The sequence below is a fragment of the Sapajus apella genome, unplaced genomic scaffold (assembly GCF_009761245.1).
Source record: "Sapajus apella isolate SASKATOON/1434 unplaced genomic scaffold, GSC_monkey_1.0 scaffold4, whole genome shotgun sequence".
In the NCBI taxonomy this organism is placed as follows: domain Eukaryota; kingdom Metazoa; phylum Chordata; class Mammalia; order Primates; family Cebidae; genus Sapajus; species Sapajus apella.
Window position 1 is genome coordinate 56284676 of NW_022436944.1, and position 27661 is coordinate 56312336.

Sequence of the window (27661 nt, forward strand, 5' to 3'; positions counted from 1 at the left end):
TGAGTCACATGCTAAGCACTACACTAAATTCTGGGAATACAACGAGATCCCTAGTTACAAAGAACTTAGCTTCATTTCTCAATTATATGCGGATAGAAGTTACCCAATGGACAGTCTAAGGCAGAATGACTGTGAAGGTCAAATAAGACTGTGAAAGAGCTTCAAAAATTGTAAAACACTACACAAATATTCGTTTATCCAAACATTTATTGAAATGCCAGGCATTGTGCTAAGCACTAGAAATATAACAGTGAACAAGGCTTATATGGTCCCTGCCCTTACAAAGCTTACAGTCTAGCAGTGATCAATAAGCAGTAACAATAAAGTGTGCCAAGTGTATGTTTAGGAAAGAACAGGGTATATAGGGAATGCATAATAAGGGCACCTAATCTAGAGGGCATCAATGAAGGTTTCCTAGATGAAGTGGCAGACTGGAGACCTTAAAGATGAAGATAAATTTGTATTGTATACTAAGAGCAATGGTATAAGCAGTAGAATGATGATATGATCAGTAAGTCTTCTGGAGCAATTTGGTTGTAGTGTGAAAAGGAATAAAAATAAAAACCAGGGAGACTAATAAGGAGGCTGTTGCTATAATTTAGGTAGGTTGATGGCCTGAATTAAAATGGTAGCATTGGAGAGTTGGGAAAAGTCATGCACAAATCAGCTTTTGGCTTGGGTAAGGACAAACAAATGAACGGCTGGTAGTGGTAATGCCATTTAGTCAAAGAGGGAACATGAGAGGAAGAGCAGGATTGGAGGCAAGATCAATGACATGTAGTGCCTGAGACAGCAAAGAGAATTTGTTAGCAATTAGATATACGAATTAAGAAAGGTCTAGAAAGGAGATAATGAATCTGAGAGTTATTTGCATATAGGTGGTAATGAAGCCATGGAAAGAAATGAGATCAGCTAGCAAGATGACATAGAATAAGGCAGTCTGAAACAAATTTTTTTAAACATAGAAAAAACAGATATTTAAGGAAAGAGATGCCTACAAAGACTAAGAAAGCATACCCAGAGATGAATCTCCTCAAAGCTAAAGTCATCAAGTGTTTCAAGGAGGGTAAGACTATTAACAAGGACTTAATGAGCTTAGTAGAGCAATTTGAGTGGCAATACAGGAGACTGGGAATACAAATTTGTCAAGAAAACTAGTAGGAATGAGCTATAGGGCAGTAACTGGTAAGGACATAAGAGTTTTTTTAAAAGGTACTCATTTTAACTATATTCACTGTTACAACAGGACCAGTAACAACTATATTTATATATATATATATATATATAAGAAAAAAAAAGACTGCCATGCAGTTACAGAATTACTTAACACAGAAAACAGTAAAATACACTTTTTTTTTTTCAAACAAGACTAGTTTATAGCAAATTCTCTATAGCTAAGGGTCAATTTCAAATCCTTGGCTTGTATCTCCCCCTCAATGACTATATGATACAAACTAATTTTATTAACACCTTAAGCAAAACATACTGGAACTTCACAAAATATACAAGATTTCAATATTTAAAGAACTGGGGTTAGAAAGCAGAAGTGGCTTTCAGGTCTTCCAATCTTTCTCTCAAGTAATAAAGCTCTGCTATGAATATTCAAAGCTATTAGGAAAATACTGGTGGATTTGGCTGTTTTTTCGGTTTCCCACTGTTGTTTTTCCAGATATGTAAGCTTACTCTATTAACCAAAATCTCAACTTGACCATTCTTGATAAGTACCTTATCAACATGTAACTTTTTGTCTTAAATATGTACAACAAGGCAGAGCCCTTAAATCGGATTCAATATTAATTCCTGATTTACAAGGAATATTGTGAGTTAACAGATCTTATCAATGCCTTTATTGCACTTTACCAGCCAAATCTGGAAGGTTAGAATTAGTCTCTCCTACCTAGTATTCTGTCAGTTTGCCTAACTTGTGCTTTTAATTTTGCTTCAACCAGTTATCTGCCCTGTCCCTTGAAATAAAATAATCTACATTTTGGGAGGGATAATTCTTCATTGTGCCAGGCTGGCCCATGCACTGTAGCAGGTGAAGGTCTTTAGGCTTAAATGCCAACAGAAGCTCCTAAATATAACAAACAAAAAAGTGCCTCTACACATTTCTCAGCATCCTCTGGGAGGACAGGTTGCCACCTCTGGTTGAAAGCCACTGGCAAAACTTTCGTTTTTAGGCCCTTATGGAATTTATTTTGATTGCCCGGACAACAATTCCATCCAAATTCTTAGTTGTAGCCTGGTTCCTTGAATTTGCTGCATTAGTAACCACAGATTAAGGTGTTTCAATAGTTAAGACAGGACTTTGGAACAAGAGTTTTTAAACTGCATTAATACTTGAGAGGATCTATAAATATAAATTGGATCCTGTTTACAATTAGTTTTACATAGTAAACTTAAGATTGCCTTTTCATGGTTAACAGAAGTTTGGAAATTACTGTTTTGGCACAAAGCAGATATCTTACTAGAAATACAGAATTACTGCAATCTGTGAATAAGACTGCTTTTAAATATTTCTACTTGTGTGCTGTCTTAAATATAGAATGTGTAAGACAGTTGCAAATTCTAGAATAAATCTATTTCTAGTATCTAACAAAATCTGATACTGTATCATTTTAAAACAAAGTGTTTCTTTTAAGCAGGATTTTAAAAAATAAAGCAATAACACCCATGCAGATAAGACAAAAAAGCTAAAATATCTCACATCTCCTAATCCTGGAGTGCAAGCATCTTTTTTCCTCATCCTTTTTGATAGGGCCAAACTTCTGTTTACAGTATTAAAAAAAAAAAAAAAAAAAAAAACTACTACCTGGCAACCATTAAGATTCTATACTTACCATAGTCCTTTAATAGGCAAGCTGATAAAATAGCCCCCAGTTATAAAAAAAAATTCAAGGAAAACCCCCAATAATTAGTCTTATCTCCAAACTGCAGGAAGTCTCCTATATCAGCAACTTAAAAATGATTCTAATTACTTCCTCTATCAGTTATGTCAGTTATCACTGAGGTGGGTGATGGGGAGGGAAGAGGAAAGAAATCTGTCAATACTACCTTCGGACTCAGAAATGTTTAAAAAAAAAATCTCAAACATTTTGATGGTTAGACAAAACACCGCCACTGTATGCATGGTCTTCCTTTTTGGAAATTTATGAATTTGCTATGTGAGTTTCTGCAAATTGGTTCAAAAGCACGTTTAAGGAGTTGATAATTTAAGATTATATGAATCAGAATTTTAGCACTCCATTAAAACAAGAGTTGAAATTTTTGGCATATATCTTCAGAACACCTAAAAAACAGACTGCAAATTCAACTCACATAATTAATACTAAATCTCTTTAAAATTAACTATATCATAAAAGACAATGACTTCGTCATTAAACTAAGTTTTAAAAAAGGTGGCATTTTCATGTTTCAGTCCCATGCTGCCATTTGAGATGAAAAAAAAAGGCAACTGTCAGAATTTGAATTGTGATCAGTTTGGACGGCTGGTACGTGGTGCTTTCTCACAATCCAAATTAGTAAACTTGAAAACTCAAACCAATTTTTGCTTTTAGAATTAAATTCTTGTTGAGTTTCTCAATCTTGCACTACAAAGCCTTATGGATTCGATTCATTTCTTTCTCTCACAAGATCATCCCAACTGGGCTCCATTTCAGTTGTGGCAACCCGAAACAGGGCTTGGAGATGCTCATCTGTCAATGGCTGACTCAAAGTGTGTTGGTTTCGAGTCAAATATGAAAAAGCCTTTTCGCAGATTTGGTTACTATCAAACAAGGATGCCACCTTACAGGCAACCCCTTTGATAATTGGGTAAGATTCAGCAGACAATCCAGCATAAAACTGCCCCAAGTCTTTGATTCTGTATTCATTCCAAAGATTAGTGTTTGCCTGAAGTTTTGTTAGCTCCACCCTCACTGAAATAGGTGCATATTCAGGTTTAAAGTTAAATGGATTTGAAAACAGTTCTAAGTCCTTTTTAATGAACCTGAGGTCCTTAAAATGTCTCTCAAATTCTTTTTGTAGACGACAGATCACCATTTGATACCTATCAGGATCAAATATTTTTTGATCTTCCTTATTTTGCTGTTTTAGCTCATCAACAACTTCTTTGAGGGCAGGAAAGTCTGTTAGATTTTTTTCCTCAATATGTCTTTGAAATAAATTCAGCTTAACTTCGAAAGTACAAATATGGTCAAAGGCGGCAGCAGCAAAGACCTTACTAACTCGCAATTCTTCACTGAGTACTCGAAGGTGTTCCATAATATCTACCAAGAAGCCAAAGTCACAAAGCCACTGTTTGTCTGAGAAGTGGACTGTTGTTGCCCCTACTGAAACCAAGAACGCTTCCATCTCTTTTCTTAGAGAGAATATTAGTTTTAAAGTTTTCCCTCTTCTAAGCCAATTGTTCAGACATCGTCCATTAACCCTTTCGCCATGCTCTGATTCAGATTCAGTTAGCAAAGTCTGAAATTCAGGTCGCCTAACACCTCTGGTCTTAATCAAAACTATCCATTCGGATATGGTATTTATGATCTGATTCACATCTACATCATAGGAGCTCAAGAGTTCCAAGTGAAGAAATCCTGAATAATGAATCACATTCCAACAGTTGGGGCTGACAGCCTTTTCTCTCATGTATGAGACGAGTCCTGAGTTCTCACCAATCATCCTCAAAGTGTGGGTCGTGGTGAGTCCAACCATTCTCTGCAAGCTAAGCCCTGCTGTCTGCAGGGCCTCTAGGATTGCCGACATGAGTGCACCAACACTGAAATGATGAGTCAGGTTGATGATGGTCAGAAGATCTTCTTGCACCTCCAGCCCGGCGCCCACACCGCGGATAAAGACCAGGAGGTAGTTCTCATAGGCCACAAAAGCCTGGTCGTCCAAGGCAAGAGAATAGGCCTTGAAGTCCCTGGCTCGGTTAACAAGCTGACTGCGTAGATTCCTGTCAATGCTCAGGATCCTCTGCCTTGCGCTCTCTGGAGATAAGTCAATGCCTTGCAGGACGCTTACGTGCTCGGGCAGTACCTCTCGCAGCAACACCTCCATGCACTGGTGTACAAAGTCCCCCTCACCCCAACCGCGACCCTTCAAGGCCAAGAGGCGGCAGAGCCCGAGGCCTGCACGAGCAGCTCTCTCTTCAGGAGTGAGCGAGGCCACGGGCAATTCGCCCTGACGCAGACGCTCCACCAGGGCCGCGCGCTCGCCGTCCGCCACATACCGCTCGTAGTATTCGTGCTCAGCCTCGTAGTGGCGCCTGACGTCGCGCTCGCGGGTAGCTACGATGAGGCGGCGGCAGACTAGGCACAGGGCCCCGTTGCCCTCCGGCGGCTCCACAACCAAGTAACGCTGGGTCCACTCCGGCCGGAAAACTAGAGCCTCGTCGACTTCCATCTTGCTTCTTTTGGGCGTCATCCACATTCTGCGGGAGGCCACAAGAGCAGGGCCAAAACGTTAGAAAGGCCGCAAGGAGAGAGGAGGAGCCTGAGAAGCGCCAAGCACCTCCTCCGCTCTGCGCCAGATCACCTCAGCGGAGGCACACAGGCCCGGCTCTGGTATCTCAGTTCCTATTGGCTGGATATTTCGTATTCCCCGAGCTCCTAAGAACGAACCAATAGGAAGATCGGACAGTGATTTCTAAAGCGCAAGCGCATATCCTTCTAGGCAGCGGGCAGCAGCCGCTTGAGGGAGGGACGAAGAGACTCAGCAACCCACAGAGTTGAGAAATTTGACTGGCATTCAAATTGTCCAATCAATAGCTGCCTCTGAAGGGTGGGGCTGGATGGCGTAAGCTACAGCTGAAGGAAGAACGTAGGCCCGAGGCACTGAGGTGATTGGCTGAAGGCACTTCCGGTGAGCATCTAGACGTTTCCTGGGCTTCTCTGGCGCCAAAATGTCGTTCGTGGCTGGGGTTATTCGGCGGCTGGACGAGACGGTGGTGAACCGCATCGCGGCAGGGGAAGTTATCCAGCGGCCCGCTAATGCTATCAAAGAGATGATTGAGAACTGGTACGGAGGGAGTCGACTCGGGCTCATTTAAGGGCTATGACTTAACGGGCCGCTCCTCTTAATGGCGCGGACACACCTTGCCCTGGGCAGAGGTGTGTACAGCGCATGCCCACAACGGCGGAGGCCAAGGGGTCCCCTGGCGCGTGCCAGTCAGGCCTTCTCCTTTTCTGCCAACCGTGTGTTTCTTTACCGCTCTCGCGAGACCTTGTAAGGGTGATTCGGGTGCGAGTGGAGAAGTATACTTACTGTCGTCTTAATGGTACTGTTAACTAAGGAAGTCACTTAATTTAAAATTGTGCAGAAGATACAAAGTTAAAAGATGTAAAAAAGCTTAGAATGGGGAAAAAAATCTGTTTTTCAGAGGTTACTGTTTTCTTGCTAATTCCAGAAATCATCTGTACATATCCAAAGACACAATTCATTTTGAGTTTCATTCAAAACAAAAAGTTGAGTGTTAGGACAGGCTGATGCACTTTGGGCTTGATTTCTGATTACCTTATTACACTGTTGTTAAATTAGTGACCCCACTTATTGTTTTCCTGTCCTATGCTTGGGAGGGCGCACTTCGAAGATAACCAGATTTTATGGGTCATCTGTGGATTCTGAAGCTTAGAACTGTCACAAAAAAATGTGGAGGGAAGACATTTGAAACATGGGGAAGGAAAAGTGAGTGTGGACTGTAAACCTCCAAAAATCCATTCCCAAAATATACCTAAACGTTATGTCAGATCCTTTTTGTTAAAAATCAGTTGTTAGTGAAGTCCGTACATTAATAGAAAAAAAAATGCTTCAGTGAAGAGTGGTAGGTTTCTACAGGGATTTATTGTGAAAGTATAAACTATTCAGGGCAATGGGACTGAAAGATCAGTGGGTAGAGAGGACCACTGAAGGAAAGGAAGAGAATTGGAAGGTAGATGAAAGAAGGAGCAAGAAACCTGGGGATGTTTTCTCCTTTTCACTTGTAATAGTAGTAGTAGAAGCAGTGGCAGAGCGGTTTTTGTTTCTACTATGTTAGAATGCTATGACAGAACAACTGGGCCTTTTATTGTACTGTGCCAGAATACTATAAAACAAAACTAAACATAACATACTAGCTTGCTGGCTTGTAATTCCTTAAGTGGAGATTTTTATATGGAGTCCAGTTATGCCCTTTTTTTTTTTTTTTTTTTTTTTTTTTCAAACACCATCGTGTGTCCTTATAAAACCTGGATGGTGTAGCCCTTTTTAGTATATAAGTTGAGATGACTAAATACAACTTCACTACAGGGGCTCATGAGAAAGGTCTTTAATGTTTAGGTAATTTACTGTCTCCTTTATTTTTCTTTTCTTTTTTTTTCTTTTTTTTTTGAAAGAAAGAGAAAGGGGGAGAGAGAACAGGAGTCTTGCTCTATTGCCCAGGCTGGAATGCAATATAAAAATAGATATTAAAAACCTCTTTTATGCCGATAATTGTACTTAGCAGCGGAGACAGGAAGGAATAAGGGAAGAAAATAACAAACAGCCAACCAATATTTCATTTTAGTCTGTGAAATGCTATGCAAATACTGAAGAGTGATTTATTTCCAATTATGTGGTCACTTTCAAAATAGGTGTAATATGATACTGAGAAAAATGTAAGTTCTGTGGACCTGGGGTGAAGAATTCTGTAAATATTCACTGAGTTTACTTATTCCAGATCTGAGTTCAAATCATAGATGTCCCTGTTAATTTTCTATCTCGTTGATCCATCGAATATTAACAATGTGGTGTGAGTCTCCCGCTATTATTGTGCGGGAGTCCAAGTCTCTTTATAAGTCATTAAGAGCTTGTCTTATGTATCTGGGTGTTCCTATATTGGGTGCACATATATTTATGATCATTGACTCCTGTTGTTATATTGATCCTTTTACCATTATGTAATGTCCTTCGTTTCTTTTAGTCTTTGTTACTATTAAAGTCTATTTTGTCAGAGATGAAAGTTACAACTCCTGTTTTTTCTTTTTTTTTTCTCTCCATTTGATTGGCAAGTCTTCCACCAACCCTTTGTTTTGAGTCTCTGCGTCCTTGCTTATGAGATGGATCTGGAAACAGCGAACCATGTGTTTTGACTTTTCATTCAATTTGCCTGCCTATTCTCTGATTGGGGCATTTAATCCATTTAAATTTAGGATTAATATTGATATTCATGAATTTAATATTGTCGTTTAATGCTAGCTGGCTATTTTGCCCATTTGTTGATATAGATTCTTCATCATGGAGATACTCTTTACCCTTTGATAAGTTTTCGGGATGACTGATACTGCTTGTTTCTTTCTGTGTATCATGCTTCCTTCAGAAGCCCTTGTAAAGCAGGCCTGGTGGTGATGAAATCTCTGAGTGCTTGCTTGTTCGTGAAAAATTTTATTTTTCCTTCATTATGAAGCTTAATTTGGCTGGATATGAGATTCTGGGTTAAAAATTCTTTTCTTTGAGGATATTGAATATTGACCCACACTCTCTTCTAGTTTGCAGGATTTCAGATGAGAGATCTGCTGTGAGTCTGATAGGCTTCCCTTTATGGGTAACCTGACCTTTCTCTCTAGCTGCCCTTAGAATTTCTCCTTTATTTCAACCCTGGTGAATCTAACGATTATGTGTCTTGGGGTTGCTCTACTTGAGGAATATCTTTGTGGTGTTCTCTGTATTACCTGAAGTTGAGTATTTTCCTGCCTTACTATGTTAGGAAAGTTTTCCTGAATAACATCCTGAAGAATATTTTCCAGCTTGGATTCATTCTCTTCATGACATTCAGGTACACCTATCAAACGCAAATTAGGCCTTTTCACATAGTCCCATATTTCTTGGAGACTTTGCCCATTCCTTTTTACTCTTTCTTCTCTAATCTTCTCATTTCATTTCGTTAAGTTGATATTCGACCTCTGATACCCTTTCTTCTGCTTGATCAATTCAACTGTTAAAACCTGTGCATACCTTGCGGAGTTCTCGTATTGTATTCTTCAGTTCCATTAATTCACTTATATTCCTCTCTAGATTGTCTATTCTCGTTAGGATTTCGTCAAACCTTTTTTCAAGGTTCTCAGTTTCTTTACTTTGGGCTAGAACATGTTCTTTTAACTCACAGAAATTTCTTATTATCCACCTTCTGAAGCCTACATCTGTTAATGGAACGCATTCGTTCTTCATTAAGCCTTGTTCCCTTGTTGGTGAGGAACTGTGATCCCCTGTAGCGGGAGAGGCATTCTGATTTTGGGTATTCTCAGCCTTTTTACACTGATTTCTTCCCATCATTGTAGATTTATGTACCTATCGTCTTTGTAATTACCGACTTTCAAATTAGGTCTCTGAGTGGATGTCCAACTTGTTGATTCCCAGCGCCGGAATCCGAGCAACCCACTGCCCGGCCAAAACAGCGGTGTTAAGATTCGTGGTGCTTTTCTGCCTGGGAATCTCCGAACTGGCTTCCTTCTTGAGTCCCTTTTTCAATCAGCTGAATAGGCGACTCTGCCTTCCCAGAGCTCCAAACGTCAACCAAAAGGGGACCCAGTCCCGTTTACTCTGCACCAAGAACCGCCGCGCCGGCCACAAGAGTCGCACTGGTGACCCATGGGTCTCCTCCACTGGGAATCTCCTGGTCCGTGAGCAACAAAAATTCGTCTGAAAGTGTGGCGTCCTCTCGTTCTCTGCGCTTTCACTGGGAGCTACAATCCTGAGCTGCTAGTAAACAGCCATCTTGGATCTCTCTCCTTTTTTTTTTTTTGAGATGGTGACTTACTCTGTTGCCCAGTCTGAAGTGCAGTAGCATGATCTTGGCTCAGTATAACCTCCACCTCTCAGGTTCAAGCTATCTTCCTGCCTCAGCCTCCCAGGTAGCTGGGAGTACAGGTGTGCAGCACCATGCTTGGCTAATTTTGTAGTTTCAGTAGAGATGGGGTTTCGCCATGTTGGCCAGGCTGGTCTCGAACTCCTGACCTCGGTGATCCACCCACCTCAGCCTCCCAAAATGTTGGGATTATAGGCAGGAGCCGCCATGCCCAGCCTAATGTCTTTTTTCTGAATAAAGACTTGTCTGTGTGGGGAATAGATAACTCTTTCTCATGCAGCCCCTGCTAGAAAATTTGTTTTCTCTAGCAGGTAGTCTGTGCTTGTAGGCTACTCTTTTGAAAGCACAAAATATTTATTGATTTCTTTTTTTTTTTAAACTGAGTTTCACGCTCGTTGCCCAGGCTGAAGAGCAATGTTTTGATCTCGGCTCACCACAACCTCCACCTCCAGGGTCAAGCAATTCTCCTGTCTCAGCCTCTTGAGTAGCTGGGATTACAGGAATGCGACACCACGCCTGGCTAATTTTGTATTTTTAGCAGAGATGGGATTTCTCCATGTTGGTTAGGCTGGTCTCAAGCTCCTGACCTCATGTGATCTGCCAGACTTAAAGATGTATTAACTTTCTGCATTACTGTTTTTTTCCCTCTATCATAATATAAAAGGGAATAGTAGAGAAAAAGATTCAAAATTTTAGTTTTTTTTTTTTTTTTTTTTAGACGGAGTTTCACTCATGTTACCCAGGCTGGAGTGCAATGGCGCGATCTCGGCTCACCGCAACCTCCGCCTCCTGGGTTCAGGCAATTCTCCTGCCTCAGCCTCCTGAGTAGCTGGGATTACAGGCACGCGCCACCATGCCCAGCTAATTTTTTGTATTTTTAGTAGAGACGGGGTTTCACCATGTTGACCAGGATGGTCTCGATCTCTTGACCTTGTGATCCACCCGCCTCGGCCTCCCAAAGTGCTGGGATTACAGGCTTGAGCCACCGCGCCCGGCCAGAATTTTAGTTTTTTTACTGACATTAGAGTCACCTAAGTACCTGAGGATGAATAAAGTTCAGGTAAAAGTAAAATTAGTTGAGAAGAGGTATGTGCCAAAATAAATCTATTTTTAACTTCACTTGCTGTCTTTCCTAGAGGAACAGAAATAGTGCTGAACATCTATTAGAAATGATAGTCGCTCTACTCCCTCTTCTTCTCTCTCACACAGTAAGTGAACTCATAGTGTATGAGCCTGTAAGACAAAGAAGAAACACATTAATGGGGCACTGTTGTATTTATTTGGAGTTTTTTTTAATAATTGCTTGGCTCATTAAAATATGTACATTAGAGTAGTTGCAGACTGATAAATTATTTTCTGTTTGATTTGCCAGTTTAGATGCAAAATCCACAAGTATTCAAGTGGTTGTTAAAGAGGGAGGCCTGAAGTTGATTCAGATCCAAGACAATGGCACTGGCATCAGGGTAAGTAAAACCTCAGAGTAGCAGTATGTTTGTGCTTCATGGAAGAGGCAGGACCTTTCACTGTTCTGGAAACTAGGCTTTTGCAGATGGGATTTTTTTCATTGAAAAGCGCAACACCAACAGTAAATATTTGTTGAGTACCTATTTTTTGCTGGGCATTGTTCAGGGGATGTGGCTGTGAATAAAGCAGATTAAAATCATTTCACTTCTGGTGCTTACGTTGTAGTGGTGGGAGACATAAATAGTGTGACATTAAGTGCTATGGAGGAAAACTAAAGCAGGGAGGGAGATAACAGTGTGCAAGCCGGGAAGGATGGAATTAAATTGAGTGGTTCAGGAAGGCTTCAATGTGGATGTGATATTTGAGAGACTGGTGGAGGTCAAGTAGCAAGTCGAGTGGCTGTTTCAAGGTATTCTTGGCATACAGAACAATGTAAGCAAAGTCTATTAAATGGAAGCATGCCTGACATGTCGAAGGACTGTCAAGGAAGCCAGTTTGTCTAGAAGCTGAAAAGGAAACAGTAATCGGAGATGAGGTCTGAGCAAAAGCATGAAAGTCCTTGTGGGCCAAGGTAAAATCTTTAGGTTTTTTTCTGAATGTGGTGGGATACTATTAGAGGGTTTTAAGCAGAGGTTACATGGTTGTGGTGAGTTGTTTTTTTTTTTATCCTTTGTCTTTCAACATGGAAAATAGCAGGACAGGGCTGAAGGAGTCTGTCCTGCAGACCGCTTGGTCGCAGTAGAGATGAAAGAAGCAGTGAGATTCTGGGTTGATTATGGAGACAAAGCTCTCAGAATTTGCTGATAAAGGGTATGAGAAAAAGAGGAATCAGGAATGATTTCAAGGTTTTGGCCTGGTAAGTGGAAGAAAGAGTTACCACTTACTAAGACGGGAAAGACACTGGAAGAAGCAGATTTTTGGAGAGATCAGAAGTTCATTTTGGGGCATGTTCAATTTAAGATGCCTGTTAGTTGGATGTTTGTGAGTTTGGAGTGCAGGGTAGAGATTTAGGTATAAATATTTGGTAGTTGTCTGCATGTTAATGGTATTAAATCATGAGACTCACCTTAAAAGATGCTCAACATCATTAGTCATTAGGGAAATAAATAAAAACCACAATGAGATACCACTTCACACCTATTAGGATGGCTCTTATCAAAAACAAAAACAAGTGTTTGCGAGGATGTAGAGATTGGGATTCTGTGTATTGCGAGTGGGAATGTAAAATAGTGCAGGCTGTGGTGATTCCTCAAAAAATTAAACATAATTATCATATAATCCAATAATTCCACTTCTGGGTATATACCCAAAAGAAGGGACTCAGACAAATATTTGTACACTTATATTCATTGCAGCATTATTTACAGTAGCCAAAAGGTGAAAGCAACCTAAGTGTCCATCAATAGAGGAATGGATAAACAAAATGGAATAATTTCAGCCTTAACTAGAAATGAAATGTTGACACATGTTACAACATGAATGCACCTTGGAGACATCATGTTAAGTTAAATAAGTCAGTCACAAAAGGACAAATACTGTATGATTCCTCTCATGAGTTTCCTAGGGTAGTCATATTTGTAGATAGTAGAGGGGTGGTTGCCTAGGGCCAGGAGGAGAGGAGAGAATGGAAATTATTGTTTAATGGGTACAGAGTTTCCTTTGGGGAAGATGAAAAAATTCTGGAGCTGGACCATGATGATAGTTACACAATAGTGTGACGATAGTTAATGCCATGGAACTGTATACTTAAAAAATGGTTAAGATGGGAAATTTTCTGTTACATATATTTTACTGCAATTTAAAAGATTAGATTTCCCCCCCTTTTTTTAGAGGCAGGGTCTCACTCTGTCACTCACACTGGAATGCAATAGTGTGAGCATAGCTCTCTGTAACCTTGAACTCCTGGGCTCAAGCAGTTCTCTCATCTCAGCCAGCTAAAGTAGTAACTATAGGCGCACACCACGCCTGGCTATTTTTTTTTCCTATTTTTGTAGAAATGGGTGCTTGCTCTGTTGCCGAGGCCAGTCTTGAACTCCTGACCTCAAGCAATCCTCCTGTCTCAGCCTCCCAAAGCACTGGGATTATAGGCGTGAGCTACTATGCCCACCCAGCCCTGGAGATTTTTAATAAAGAAGCTTGTCAGTTAAACAAAAGCCCTGAGACTGAATGAGATAATCAAGAGAGTATGTGTAGATAGAGAAGAGGTCCAAGGACGGAGTCTTGGGTGACTCTGACGTCAGGAAGTGGCTACATGAGTCAGAAACAGCAGTGACTGAGAAGGAGCCCCCTAGTAAGAAAGGAGGAATGCCAGGACCGTGTGGCATTCTGGGTTCCAAATGAGGAAATTACTGCTAATTTTAAAGCTCTTCTCAGGCTGGGTGTGGTGGCTTACACCTGTAGTCCTAGCACTTTGGGAGGCTGAGGTGAGCGAATCGCTTGGGCTCATAAGTTCGAGACCAGTCTGGGCAATGTGGTCATCTCTGCTAAAAATACAATAAATTAAGGCCAGGTGCAGTGTCTCATGCCTGTAATCCCAGCACTGTGGGGGACCAAGGCAGGAGGATCATTTGAGTTCAGGAGTTCGAGACCAGAATGACCAGCATGGTGAAACAGCATCTCTACTAAAGATACAAGAAAAAAGTAGCCAAGTGGCCGGGCGCGGTGGCTCAAGCCTGTAATCCCAGCACTTTGGGAGGCCGAGGCGGGTGGATCACAAGGTCAAGAGATCGAGACCATCCTGGTCAACACGGTGAAACCCCGTCTCTACTAAAACTACAAAAAATGAGCTGGGCATGGTGGCGCGTGCCTGTAATCCCAGCTACTCAGGAGGTTGAGGCAGGAGAATTGCCTGAACCCGGGAGGCGGAGGTTGCGGTGAGCCGACATCGCGCCATTGCACTCCAGCCTGGGTAACAAGAGTGAAACTCCGTCTCAAAAAAAAAAAAAAAAAGTAGCCAAGCATGGTGGTGCGCACCTGTAATCCCAGCTACTCGGGAGGCTGAGACATGAGAATCGCTTGAACCTGGGAGATGGAGGTTGCAGTGAGCTGAGATCGTGCCATTGCACTCCAACCTGGGTGACGGAGCAAGACTCTGTCTCAAAAAAAGAAAAAAAGCTCTTCTAAGGGGATTTTCTTCCTGGATTAAATCAAGAAAATTGAATCAAAAAGATTTGGAAAAATGAGTAACATAATTATTTACTCGTCTTTTTGGTATCTAATAGAAAGAAGATCTGGATATTGTATGTGAGAGGTTCACTACAAGTAAACTGCAGTCCTTTGAGGATTTAGCCAGTATTTCCACCTATGGCTTTCGAGGTGAGGTAAGCTAAAGATTCAAGAAATGTATAAAATATCCTCCTGTGATGACATTTGCTTGTCATTTGTTAGTATATATTTCTCAACATAGATAAACAAGATTTGGTACCTTTTACTTGTTAACTGTGTGCAAATCTGGACAAACGTAATGAACTTTAACTTTTTAAGACAGAATTGTTCATAAATAAACTCTTTTACCTACAGAGACCTCTGATACTATATGTCTCTTAATGGAAGTACCCAATACCACCTATGAAGTTTCTTGTCAAAAAATCAAATGCAAATCTGATCATTACATGTAGAAAATAAAGGAGACAAGGAAGCATGATAAATGATACTGAGCCTGGGAAACGACATGAAAAAAGACTTGTTCCCTTCAACAGATAGACGGCAGGGGAAAAAAAGAGTAGAGAAAGGAGTAAAGAACCTGTAGATTAAGACATTTAAGCGGAATGTGGATAACCCCCCATGTAGGCAGTGAGGAAGGAGAGCTAAGCAGAACCCTGGCACAATTAGGGCTTGAAGAATCTCTCAGTTTATAGTGTTACTACTCAGTTATTTTCTTTTATATAATCCTTTATACAGTCATATATTAGTTTATAGAATTAGGGCCTGAAGAATATCTCAGTTTATAGTGTTAATACTCAGTTTCTTCCTTTTATATAATCCTATATACAATCATTTATTAGTTTATAGAATTAGGGCTTGAAGAATATCTGTTTATAGTGTTACTACGCAGTTACTTTCTTTTATATAATCCTTTATACAATCATCTATTACTTTATAGAATTAAGGCCAGAAGAATATCTCAGTTTATAGTGTTACTACTCAGTTATTTCCCTTTGTATAATCCTCTATATATAATCATATAATAGTTCATAGTTTGAGTGCCTAAAAATATTTCCCTACATATATATAAGTATATCTTAGTTCATAATTAGAGGAATGCCTAGACATAGTACAGAGCATGAATTAAGAAGCAGCTTATCATCAGAGGAATGCCTAGAGCAGATACAGTGCAGAGCATGATTTAAGGGAAAAACAGTTCTACCAGGACAAGAATCCATGGCCCCGGCGGCAGCATTCAGTATGGTAAAGATACCCGCTGTATGGCAGGCCTGGGGCAAGAGCCAGTCCTCCTGATAAAGGAGTTGTAGGACCTTGCTCCAGTTCTCATGGAAGGCTGCCCTCAGACCGGCAATCGCACCTTGGTGACTGTGAACTTTATCAGCTCTTGCTACTGTGCTACTCGAAAAGCATCTTCCCATAGAACTCATTGGAAGCTGCCAGCAGGTGGCGGTAACCCTGACACCTCTGTTACTACTATGTGACTTAAAGCATCCCCCTACAAATCTTCTTAGAAGTAGTTTGCCCATAGATAGAAGTATTGCACACTGCACCCTCTTCACTGCGCATGGCCCACTGTCAAGCCTCGGTGACCTCATGGGGCTGGACCCCTTACTGCACATGGCCCTTGCCTCAATGACCTAATGGGAATGGGCCCCTTGCTGTGCACTGTCCACCTCCTGGCCTAGATGACCTAATGGGGCTGGACTCCTTATTTTATTGCTCACGACCCTATCACTATCCTTAAAGATGATTTGACTCACTGCCCTGCCCCCCAGCCTATACACAATGAATACTCATGCTTCTGGACATTTGGGGCCTCGCCTGACTCCGCTCATAGGTGGCGTGGCCCCTTGAGCCCAGCTGTGTATTCTTGTACTCCCATGTCCTGTCTCTTTATTTCTCGGATTCTGCGCCTCAGCACAGCATAAGGGACACCCCACGACCCTGTGGGGCCTTCAGCCCTACATTGGCATATGAACCAGGTCCAATGTATAGATCTTACCTAAATCCTGATTGAGCAAACTATTAAAAAAATGTTTTTTGAGACAAATGTTTGAATACGGGTTGACCATTTGATGACATTAAGGAGAAATTATGAATTATCTTGGTATAAAAATATTGTCATGGGTATATTTGTGGGTAAAATTATATGACATATTATAGGAGTAAATGATTTAGAAAACAGATTAAAATATTTTGAAGGCTAAAATAGGATCTTCTCATTTTGTGACTTACTTCCTGATGGATATCTTTCCACCCAGTAAATATAGGCTTATTTAGTTTTTAATGGCGACACAGTATTCCATTACATGTATATACTGTAGTTTGTTTGAATGGTTTCCTGTTGAACATTTATGTTCTTTGCCATTTTTTCCTGTTTAAGGTTCTTTTTTTTTTTTTTTGAGACAGAGTCTTGGTCTGTTACTCAGGCTGGAGTGTAATGGTATGATCTCAGCTCACTGCAACCTCTGCCTTCTGGGTTCAAGCCATTCTCTTGCCTCAGCCTCCTGAATAGCTGGAATTACAGGTGTGCACCACCATACCTGGCTAATTTTTTATTTTCAGCAGAGACAGGGTTTTCACCATGTTGGCCAGGCTGGTCTAGAACTCCTGACCTTGAGTGATCTGCCTGCATTGGCCTTGCAAAGTGCTGGGATTATAGGCATGAGCCACCACATCTAGCCCTGTTTAAGGTTCTGATGAGTATTCTTATTGTACACTGTGTTTTGTTTAATTATTTCCTTAGGATAAATTTATAGAAATAACATTCCTTGGTGAAAGAAAAATACGTATTTTAAAAACTGTATTAGTTTCCTGTTGCTGCCAAAAATTTTCCAGATACTTAATGGCATTAAACAATACAAATTAATTATTCTACAGTTCTGGAGATCAGAAGATATGGGTCTTACTAGGCCTCACTAGGCTAAAATCAAGGTTTTGTCAGGGCTGTGTTCCTCTGTGGAGGTTCCAGGAGACCAAAGAAACTATTTTACAGTAGTTATTTTAAGGGAATGAGAGTGAAGATGGGGTTGGGCTATCAAAGAGGCTATTACTTTTCATTTTTGTCCTTGCTGTAGTTTGAATTTTTATCATGTACAAGTATTACTTTTATTTAATTTTAAAAAGTAAAAGGCAGCAGCAACTCAGTTTCTATAATTTAGATCAATTTACACCAAACTAGGGTGGTCTCATATATCATCTTGCTCACAGTGACTGCTAGATTATTCCAAAAATGGACAATTTTCAAGACTTGGTTTACACTGAGACTCCCCCTGATTATAAGGATATTTAGATCAAACTCTAGGAAGCAAGTTTCATTTTGGCCTTGCAGCTCCCTGGGTCATTTTCCAAACCCATGGCCCCCTGGAGTCTTCACCTAGCTATAGGTAATCTTCGTGGTTATTATTTCACTGTAATTACACAGGGAAGATTTATGAGGGATTTCTGTGTACCAGCCATGGTTCTCAGCACTTTGTATTAATTCTTACTCCTGACAGTAACTCTGCAGAGGTTCTACTGTTAACCAGTTTTACATGAGGGAAACATGGCCCAAGGACATAGTTAAAAAGTGGCAGAGTGGGGATTAGAAACTAGGCTGTTTGACTCCAGAGTCTGTGCCCCTGTCCACTTGGTTCCACTGCTGGGGAAGAGGCCTCTGAAGCAGCAGGATCTGTTGTGCCATGTGTAGTGGCACTCTCTCTTTCTGGTGTGTTCTGCTCTGCATTTTCATGTCTTTCCTTATACAGGTCTCAAAATCATTTATTTATTTATTTATTTATTTATTTATTTATTTTTTTTTTTTTGAGATAGAGTCTCACTCTGTTGCCCAGGCTGAAGATATGGGATTTCACCATGTTAATGAGGCTGGTCTCGAACTTCTGACCTTAGGTGATCCACCCACCTGGGCCTTCCAAAGTGCTGGGATTACAGGTGTGAGCCACCGTGCCTGGCCTTACATTTTTTAATGATGAAAATTAGTTCAATTACATTAACCAGGGAAGTCTAGCTAGGACCTGGTGATATCTGAGCCTGACCCTTGTGCCTTTCAATGAACTGAACTTGCCACAACAGTATTTACTGTCTGCGGAGATGCTGTCACACAGACCCCATCATGGCACAGTTCCTGAGTTACTTTACATAGTGTAATATCCTTCTTGTAAAAGAGACACAGATTCCAAAGGGCTGAGAAACCAGTCTTGGTTATAAAGGGGAAAAATGATCATGGGTTTTTAAAATTTGTTTTGTCTTAATTGCATAATTTTAAATTTGTATTTCAAAATGTATAATTGCTTATATAAAAATGTTTTGAGTAACAATATAAAACACTATTTGGAGTGATTCCTTTATCCATTTCTGAAGCCAAGTTTTAAAAATTACTAGACAACACTTCATTGAGAATATTATTAAACATGTCTATAGTTGTACCACCTGAACACAATTGCTTATTAACCCATTAATGTTTTGGTGTGTTTTAAACTTTTTAACACATATTTTTCACTTGTTCTAGTAATTATGCTACAGATTGTTTGATCCTTTTTTTTTTCAACAAGTCACCAGATTGAATGAGTCAGCAAAGTGCTCCTGGTTGCCACCTATTAATACAAAATGAAAGAGGCCATCCAGATAACCTTTCCCTTTGGCGGGGTGAAGTGGGTGACCCAGCAGTGAGTTTTTGTTTCTATTTTCTTTTCTTCCTTAGGCTTTGGCCAGCATAAGCCATGTGGCTCATGTTACTATTACAACAAAAACAGCTGATGGAAAATGTGCATACAGGTATAGTGCTGACTTCTTTTACTCCGAAATATTCATCTTGAAATGTATTTTTTGCCTGCATTTCAGAGTAATCCTGTCTTAACACCAGTGTTAACTTTTTATGGCAGAGATCTTGGGTATATTTTCTTTTCTCCCTATTGATAAATTGATAATCCACAAGGATGATTATTAGGTGATACTCTTCATGGATTTTTTTTTTTTTTTTTTTTTTTTTAAAGATAGAGTCTTGTTTTTGTCATCCAGGCTGGAGTGCAATGGCATGATTTTGGCTTACTGCAATCTCCGCCTCCTGGGTTCAAGCAATTCTCCTGCCTTAGGCTCCCAAGTAGCTAGGATTACAGGCGCCCGCCACCATGCCCAGCTAATATTTGTATTTTTAGTAGAGACAGGGTTTCACCGTGTTGGACAGGCTGGTCTTGAACTGCTGACCTCAGGTGATCCACCTGTTTCATCTTCCCAGAGTGCTGGGATTACAGGCATGAGCCACCACACCCAGCCTTTCCTGGATTCTTAAAAGATAGGATATAACGTATTCCAAGTGCCTAGCAAGGTGTCTGCTACACGTAGGTATTCCAAGTAAATGGTAGCTGCTGATATGATTTCTGCCTCTTTGCCCTTCAGTTGAGGTATTGCTTTGGACTGATTAGAGGGCTGTGGTAGGGATGCTAAAGGTTCATGTTTCCTTAGCTGGCTCCTGAGCCACCAGCTCCCAGCACCTGTGTGTACCTGTGCTGGTTTGCCTTCACACAGTGGCTGCTGGCTATCTGTTATGCTGGCACAGTTTTCAGAAGCTGAATGGCCTTGGAACAGAAGAAAAATGAGATTCAGGATATCAAAATCGCACCTTTGTTTTTATAAGCACTGGCCATTCGCTAGTTGAAGACTTGTAGGAGTACCTAATTCATGCCAAAAAAAGATAATTTTTGAAAATCACACAGATAGTTTGTAGATTAAAAGGGAAAATAGGCTGGTTATGGTGGCTTTGCCTGTAACTTTGAGCGGCTGAAGTGGGAGGATTGCTTGAAGGAGTTTGAGACCAGCCTGGGAAACAAAGCAAGATTCTATCTCTACAGAAAAAAAATTTTTAAATTAGCAGGGTATGGTGATGCACATCTGTAGTCGTAGCTACTCTGGAGGTGGGAGGATTGCTTGAGCCCAGCAGTCTGAGGCTGCAGTGAGCTATGATTGCACCATTGTACTCCAACCTTAAAAAATAAAAAAGGGAAATATCTTCAACAAAGGATAGTCCTGTCTGTTTCTCAGTCTTACATATAAATGTGTGAAGTAATGGAAGATGGAGATTTCAGAGTACACAACATTAATACTAGGGGGGTTTGACTCTGTGAATTATAATTGCCCTAGATCCATATGGACTGGTAAGATTAGAATCCCCTGTTACTAACTGAAGAGAGAGTTGTGAGTTAATGCCTTCCTAGATTGTAGTGTGCCCCTGCATGGGACTGCTAGTCGGCCCCCTTCCATAGCAGAGTCATCATCTTGCAACCAGCCCCTTTCAGTGTGCTCTCAGTCTGCCTTTCCAGCGTCCTCTCTGCCTATTCCAGGCTGCCTGTATGCTAAAGGCTCTATACTTTCATTTTTGTTTTTGCCTTCCTGGATGGTCTTTCCCACTGCCTCCATCTGAAACCATTCCTCTCTAAAGAATGATAAATTGCCATCTCTCTGGGATGCTTTAACCCACCCTCACTCCCACCCCAGGCTGAATGGACCCTTCCCTAGATCACTTAGCATATTGTTCTACAGTTAGGTAAAAAGTCTACCCCTCACTATTATCAAGACCTTTCCTTATTACCAGGCTTCATAGACCTGACACATGGTAGCTCCTCAATAAATACTTGCGGAATTACTAAACAGTTTTACTGTTAACTTAGGCAGTGACAAAACTATTTTTTTGGTAGCTCAGAAGTCAGTAAGTAAATAGCAACATTTGCTAGAAGAATAGATATTTTTAAAAAATCCAATTTAAGGGCCAGGTGCAGTGGCTCATGCCTGTAATCTCAGCACTTTGGGAGGCCAAGGTGGGTGGATCCAGGAGACCAACCTGACCAACATGGTGAAACCCTGTCTCTACTAAAAATACAAAATTAGCCAAGTGTGGTGGTGGGTACCTGTAATCTCAGCTACTTGGGAGGCTGAGGCAGGAGAATTGCTTGAACCCAGGAGGTGGAGGTTGCAGTGAGCCGAGATTACGCCATTGCACTCCAGCCTGGGCAACAAGAGCGAAACTCCATGTCAAAAAAAAAAAAAGTCCAGGCCAGGTGTGGTGGCTCACGCCTGTATTCCAAGCACTTGGAAGAGGCCAAGATGGGTGGATCACCTGAGGTCGGGAGTTCACGACCAGCCTGACCAACATGGTGAAACCCTGTCTTTATATTAAAAAAAAAATAGTCCAATTCAAATGATTATGGAAGTGGTGGAGAAATAAATAGGAAAATGATAAATAATTAAGACAATATATAACATGGCTATATTTTAATGTATCATTGATATTATTTTCTTTTTTCCCCTTTAGATTACTATCTCTCTCTCTACTGGATATTAATTTGTTATATTTTCTTATTAGAGCAAGTTACTCAGATGGAAAACTGAAAGCTCCTCCTAAACCGTGTGCTGGCAATCAAGGGACCCAGATCACGGTAAGAATGGTACATGGGAGAATAAATTGTTGAAAAGATTTGTTTGTATAAATATTGAAATACGAAATTGTCTCTGAGTTTTCAGGGTAATAATAAAATGAATTTGCACTAGTTAATGGAGGTCCCAAAATATCATCCTCTAAGCAAGATAAATGACTGTTGGCTTTTGTGGCATGGCAGCCTGCCCCCTCCTTGTCTTTTTTAAGGGCTAGGAGATTCTTTATTGGGATAGCAAAAATCAATGGCAGGGTAGTTGGCATTGAAAGACGATTAAGCTTGACCCCAGAAGGCCTGGGTTAGAGCCCAGCCTTGTCACTCATTGATTATATGTCCAGAGGCAATTTACTTAACATCCCTTAACCTCAGTTTCCTCATCTATCAAATGAAACAAAGAATACTTGCCCTCAGAGATCTTGTACCAGGGTGACCACAGTGTGATTTCTTTTTTCTTTTTTTATTTTTTTATTTTTTTTTTTGAGACGGAGTTTCGCTTTTGTTACCCAGGCTGGAGTGCAATGGCGCGATCTCGGCTCACCGCAACCTCCGCCTCCTGGGTTCAGGCAATTCTCCTGCCTCAGCCTCCTGAGTAGCTGGGATTACAGGCATGCGCCACCATGCCCAGCTAATTTTTTGTAGTTTTAGTAGAGACGGGGTTTCACCATGTTGACCAGGATGGTCTCGATCTCTTGACCTCGTGATCCACCCGCCTCGGCCTCCCAAAGTGCTGGGATTACAGGCTTGAGCCACCGCGCCCGGCCCACAGTGTGATTTCTAAGAACTCCAAATGATCTAAGAAATTTTGTGATTATTCTTAGTTTGAAAAATATCTTTTTTTTTTTTTTTTTTTTTTTTGAGATGAAGTCTCACTCTCTTGCCCAGGCTGAAGTGCAGTGGTGCAATCTCGGCTCACCGCAACCTCCACCTCCCGGGTTCAGGTTATTCTCCTGCCTCAGCCTCCTGAGTAGCTGGGATTACAGGCATGTGCTCTCATGCCCGGCTAATTTTTATATTTTTAGTAGAGATGGGGTTTCACCATGTTGGTCAGGCTGGTCTCGGACTCCTGACCTCAGGTGATTCACCCACCTCAGCCTCCTCAAGTGCTGGCTTTACAGAAGTGTGCCACTGCGCCTGGCCTGAAAAATATCTTTGAATGCCATGTGTTATTATAATTATTTGTCAATTTACATGTGTGTCCCACTAAATCGTGTACTCTCCTGAGCAAGATCATGCTTTGTCTTCATATTTTCTGCACAAAGCAAAGATTCTGACACAAAGATAACCCCCAGTACATATTTGAAAAATCAGTGAATGAATGTGGGAGGCAGGAAAAATATTCTTTTTTTTTTTTTTTTTTTTTTTTGAGTCGGAGTTTCGCTCTTGTTACCCAGGCTGGAGTGTAATGGCGCAATCTCGGCTCACCGCAACCTCCGCCTCCTGGGTTCAGGCAGTTCTCCTGCCTCAGCCTCCTAAGTAGCTGGGATTACAGGCACGCACCACCATGCCCAGCTAATTTTTTGTATTTTTAGTAGAGACGGGGTTTCACCATTTTGACCAGGATGGTCTCGATCTCTCGACCTCGTGATCCACCCGCCTCGGCCTCCCAAAGTGCTGGGATTACAGGCGTGAGCCACCACACCCGGCCCAAAAAATATTCTTTAATTTTTCTGTTAATGCTGCCTTATCCCTGGCCCCAGTCAGTGCTTGGAGCTGTGCTGTTGGTAAATGTAATTGGATTCACTACCTTAAGACCTAGCTTCAGCTATGATATCTTGGGTTTTATTTTCATGTACTTCTATGAATTTACAAGAAAAATTGATCTTCTGTTTAGGTGGAGGACCTTTTTTACAACATAGCCACGAGGAGAAAAGCTTTAAAAAATCCAAGTGAAGAATATGGGAAAATTTTGGAAGTTGTTGGCAGGTATAGTCCAAAATCTGGGAGTGGGTCTCTGAGATTTGTCACCAAAGTAGTGTGTTCTAGTACTCATAAGTTGTGAACAGTTGCTGAGCTAGATGGTGAAAAGTAAAACCAGCTTAAATAGTTCGGTAAACTGTGACGTTCATACAGGTCAAGGTTTAGTCACCAATTTTGGGCTTTCTCTCATCTCCCCAGGAAAGAGCAGTTGGTCTTTGGATCAATGAGAGCTCTTTGATGGCAGACAAAACAAACTGGCTGTAGCCAACTTGAGCTAAAAAGAAATTTATTGGAAGGCTAGGGGTTATCACATGAAGTATGTCCAGCGGCTCCTTGGAGAGAATAAGAACCAGGGTGCCTCGGGGACCTAATGTCCTTACTGTACTCCAGTTGTTTTCATTCTTTTCCTGACTTTGCTCCAGAGTCAGCTTCTTAACAGAGTACATCCAGTTAGGATAGTTTAGGTCACATGATCATGTGCCCATATCTAGGGGGAGAAGATTTCTTGATTGGCAGTCTTACTAAGGGTGCATCAAGTAGAATGGAATAGAGGTAGTTTCCCAAAGGAAGATGAGAGGCCGTTACCAGAAGGAGGAGAAGGGATTCAGGACAGATGAAAACAATGTTATATCCACGATAGACGTGCTCTACTGGTATAGATGGCTTCAGTACAGGCTCTCCAAACCCACATGTTGTCGATTGTGGTAGGGATATGTTAACTACTTTCCAGTACTTTTTTTTTTTGAGATGGAATTTTTTTTTTTTTTTTTTTTTTGAGATGGAATTTCCTTCTTGTGTCCCAGGCTGGAGTGCAACGGTTTGATCTCGGCTCACTGCAACTCTGCCTCCCAGGCTCAAGTGACTCTTCTGTCTCAGCCTCCTAAGTAGCTGGGATTACAGGCGCGTGCCACCACGCCCAGCTAATTTTTGTATTTTTAGTAAAGATAGGATTTCATCATATTGGTCAGGCTGGTCTCAAACTCCTGACCTTAGGTGATTCACCCACCTCAGGCTCCCAGAGTACTGGGATTACAGGTGTGAGCCACTACGCCTAGCCATTTTTCAATATTTCTGAAGAAATCTAAAATGAATAAAAAATTTCCTGTTAATAAAATGACACAGGTTTATAAATCAAGTTTCTTTGCTTTTTCTTGGAATTTGTAAATCAATGTCAGAATATTTATTACCTCCCGAAGATAAAGGAGTTTTAGTTGACTGTTTTGGTTCTGGGTGTGGTAAAGTGAAATATTGTTACTTAATAAATGCATTTTGCTAGACACAATCCTTCAGTTCATGGGCTCCATAGAGAAAAGAGAAATAAACAATTGCCAACCAAGAAAAGGTTGGGAGATACTGGAACAAGACCCAGGGGCAGGAAGAAGACAGTGAGAAGGAGGGTGTGTTGAGGGCTCTGAGAGAGAATAAAAGTGTGCAGGGGTTGTTAGCGCTAGCTTCTCAAGCAAGATGTCCTTGAGGCAAACCAGACCTTTGAGATACCCTGAAAATAAAACCGCAAGTGAAGAAGAGATTGTGGGCTAGGCGTGGTGGCTCACACCTGTAATCCCAGCACTTTGGGAAGCTGAGGTGGGCACATCACTTGAGGTCAGGAGTTTGAGGACAGCCTGGCCAACATGACGAAACCCCATCTCTACTAAAAATACCAAAAAAAATTAGCTGGGCATGGTGGTGGGTGCCTGTAATTCCAACTACTGCGGAGGCTGAGGCAGGAGAATCACTTGAACCCGGGAGGCAGAAGTTGTAGTGAGTCGATAACGCACCATTGCACTCCAGCCTGGGCAACAAAAGTGAAATTCCGTCTCAAAAAAATAAAAAAGAATAGATTGTGGTGTGATATCCTTGAGACTGTCAGCAACCTATAAAAACAGAGAGGAGTCTGTTTTGATTCAATCACATTTAGCATTGATATCTCCCTGAACTCTGTACTGGTTTATTTTTCTGTGGGTAAAATATTAGTAGGCTGTATGGAGATATTTTTGTTTATATGCGCCTTTGTTTAGATTACATAACTCTGCTAATTTATTTAACTAAAAGGAGGCTCTGACATCTAGTGTGTGTTTTTGGCAACTCTTTTCTTACTCTTTTTTCTTTTCCAGGTATTCAATACACAATTCAGGCATTAGTTTCTCAGTTAAAAAAGTAAGTTCTTGGTTTATGGGGGATGGTATTGTTTTATGGAAAGCAAAAAGGGAATTTTTAATAGTATGCTGGTGGAGATAAGGTTATGATGTTTCAGTCTCAACCATGAGACAGTAAGTCCTTGTGTCTTCTGCTCTTTGTTTATCAGCAAGGAGAGACAGTAGCTGATGTTAGGACACTACCCAGTGCCTCAACCGTGGACAATATTCGCTCCATCTTTGGAAATGCTGTTAGTCGGTATGTTGATAACCTATATAAAAAAATCTGTTACATTTCTTTTCTTGATTTATCATTCCATCACATTATTTTGGATGTTTTCAAGGTAGTACCTGCCTTAAGACTGAGTTTACTTTAGTCAAATACATAGTCTTGTTTTTATGCTTCAAATTTGTTAATGAAGTTCTTACTTCATGTAGTCAACACTTCCTCAGTGCATGTAATCTCCTAGATGTTGTGGCTGTAAGTCATGTGTTTTTTCAAGGTCTTAGTCTTCAAAATCTTTATCCTCCAGTGTTCCTTCTTTTCCTCGTATTTCCATTATCCTCACTTTAGGATTTCACTTACTTATCATTCAACATTTATTGCCTCTCATATTCCAGGCTTTGTGCTAGAAGTTAGGGATATAGCCGGGCGCGGTGGCTCAAGCCTGTAATCCCAGCACTTTGGGAGGCCGAGGCGGGTGGATCACGAGGTCAAGAGATCGAGACCATCCTGGTCAATATGGTGAAACCCCGTCTCTACTAAAAATACAAAAAAAATTGGCTGGGCATGGTGGCGCGTGCCTGTAATCCCAGCTACCCAGGAGGCTGAGGCAGGAGAATTGCCTGAACCCAGGAGACGGAGGTTGCGGTGAGCTGAGATCGCGCCATTGCACTCCAGCCTGGGTAACAAGAGCGAAAACTCCGTCTCAAAAAAAAAAAAAGAAGTTAGGGATATAAAGACAAATGAAATATTTCTTGCCGTTAAAGACTAGATTTGTAAGTGCCAGATCTTCATCATCAAGGAAAGCATAAGAGGGGAAAATGCTTGCATTATGGATTCCTTGTAGTGCTCCCTCTGCATGTAAAACCCACCATTTCCATCATAGATTCCTAGCTGTCTCAGGACTTTATAAACCCCAAAGTGCCTGTGTCATAATGTGAGGGGAAGAATACTGAGACCCTTCCATGTATGGGACATGTATGGATGAGACAGCTCCTAACTTCACATTCCCAGAAATCTGAAAAGCAGCAGCAGTCATTTCAGTACCCAGTTTCTACTTTGAAGGACAAATAATTTATTTTTTAAGCTAAACCAACTAAGGAACAACTAGTTTGCTTTTAACCTACTATTCTCCTTCTAATCTAAATGAATTAATTTTTTAAAACTGTGCTCCTAGAGTGACAGAACTCTGTTCTACAGTGTAACTTTTCAGAGCATCTTTGACCAGATCTTAAGACTACACTTAGTTGTTATGAAATTCTAGAGACAGTACAAGATTAGAAATCCTCTAGAGCAGCATTTCCCAAAGCAGGCTTCCAGAACACTAGCCTCTTGCGGCATTTTGGGAGAAAAGAGTTTGCTGGTTCAGTGTGTATGGGAAATGCCACAAGCCGTACCCTCTATTGAAGACACTCAGAGCACACATTACTGCATGAAAAGCGTCCACCGGCCAGTCGGCATGCCCTTATTGAGTGCCTGCTATTTCCTGGGTATTGTACTATATGGTAGGGATATAGTAGTA

At 41.1% G+C, this 27661-nt stretch overlaps 2 protein-coding genes and 1 long non-coding RNA gene across 11 annotated transcripts in view; 1 reads left to right on the forward strand and 2 right to left on the reverse strand.

Moving 5' to 3' along the window:
* Positions 1-193: 193 nt before the first annotated feature.
* EPM2AIP1 (EPM2A interacting protein 1) lies at positions 194-5811 on the reverse strand. Its single transcript, XM_032269868.1, has one exon. It carries the CDS (start codon positions 5422-5424, stop codon positions 3601-3603), a length of 1824 nt encoding a protein of 607 aa, XP_032125759.1. The 5' UTR covers positions 5425-5811; the 3' UTR covers positions 194-3600.
* Positions 5809-27661, forward strand: part of MLH1 (mutL homolog 1) — a 56016-nt gene continuing 34163 nt past the window's right edge. For 2 of the 9 annotated variants that reach the window (XM_032269840.1, XM_032269846.1), the window contains exons 1-8: positions 5841-6012; positions 11189-11274; positions 14497-14595; positions 19140-19213; positions 21795-21867; positions 23696-23787; positions 25896-25938; positions 26087-26175. Coding sequence is in view for 5 of the 9 variants with exons in the window: in XM_032269801.1 (XP_032125692.1) it covers positions 5897-6012; positions 11184-11274; positions 14497-14595; positions 19140-19213; positions 21795-21867; positions 23696-23787; positions 25896-25938; positions 26087-26175 (677 nt within the window). In the remaining 4 variants the exon portion in view is untranslated. Of the gene's footprint in view, positions 6013-6080; positions 6105-11183; positions 11275-14496; positions 14596-18302; positions 18329-19139; positions 19214-21794; positions 21868-23695; positions 23788-25895; positions 25939-26086; positions 26176-27661 lie in introns of those variants that run through there. The other 7 variants (XM_032269801.1, XM_032269835.1, XM_032269828.1 and 4 more) reach the window with 7 other exon arrangements.
* LOC116543916 lies at positions 9304-23909 on the reverse strand. The gene is made up of 3 exons (XR_004265756.1): positions 23897-23909; positions 14577-14582; positions 9304-9384 (listed from the first exon to the last, which is right to left on the reverse strand). It is a non-coding gene; the product is annotated as an uncharacterized LOC116543916 (long non-coding RNA).

Excerpts from the sequence above, each read along its gene's own strand:
- EPM2AIP1 (XM_032269868.1), bottom strand. The coding sequence starts at position 5,424 with ATGTGGATGACGCCCAAAAGAAGCAAGATGGAAGTCGACGAGGCTCTA.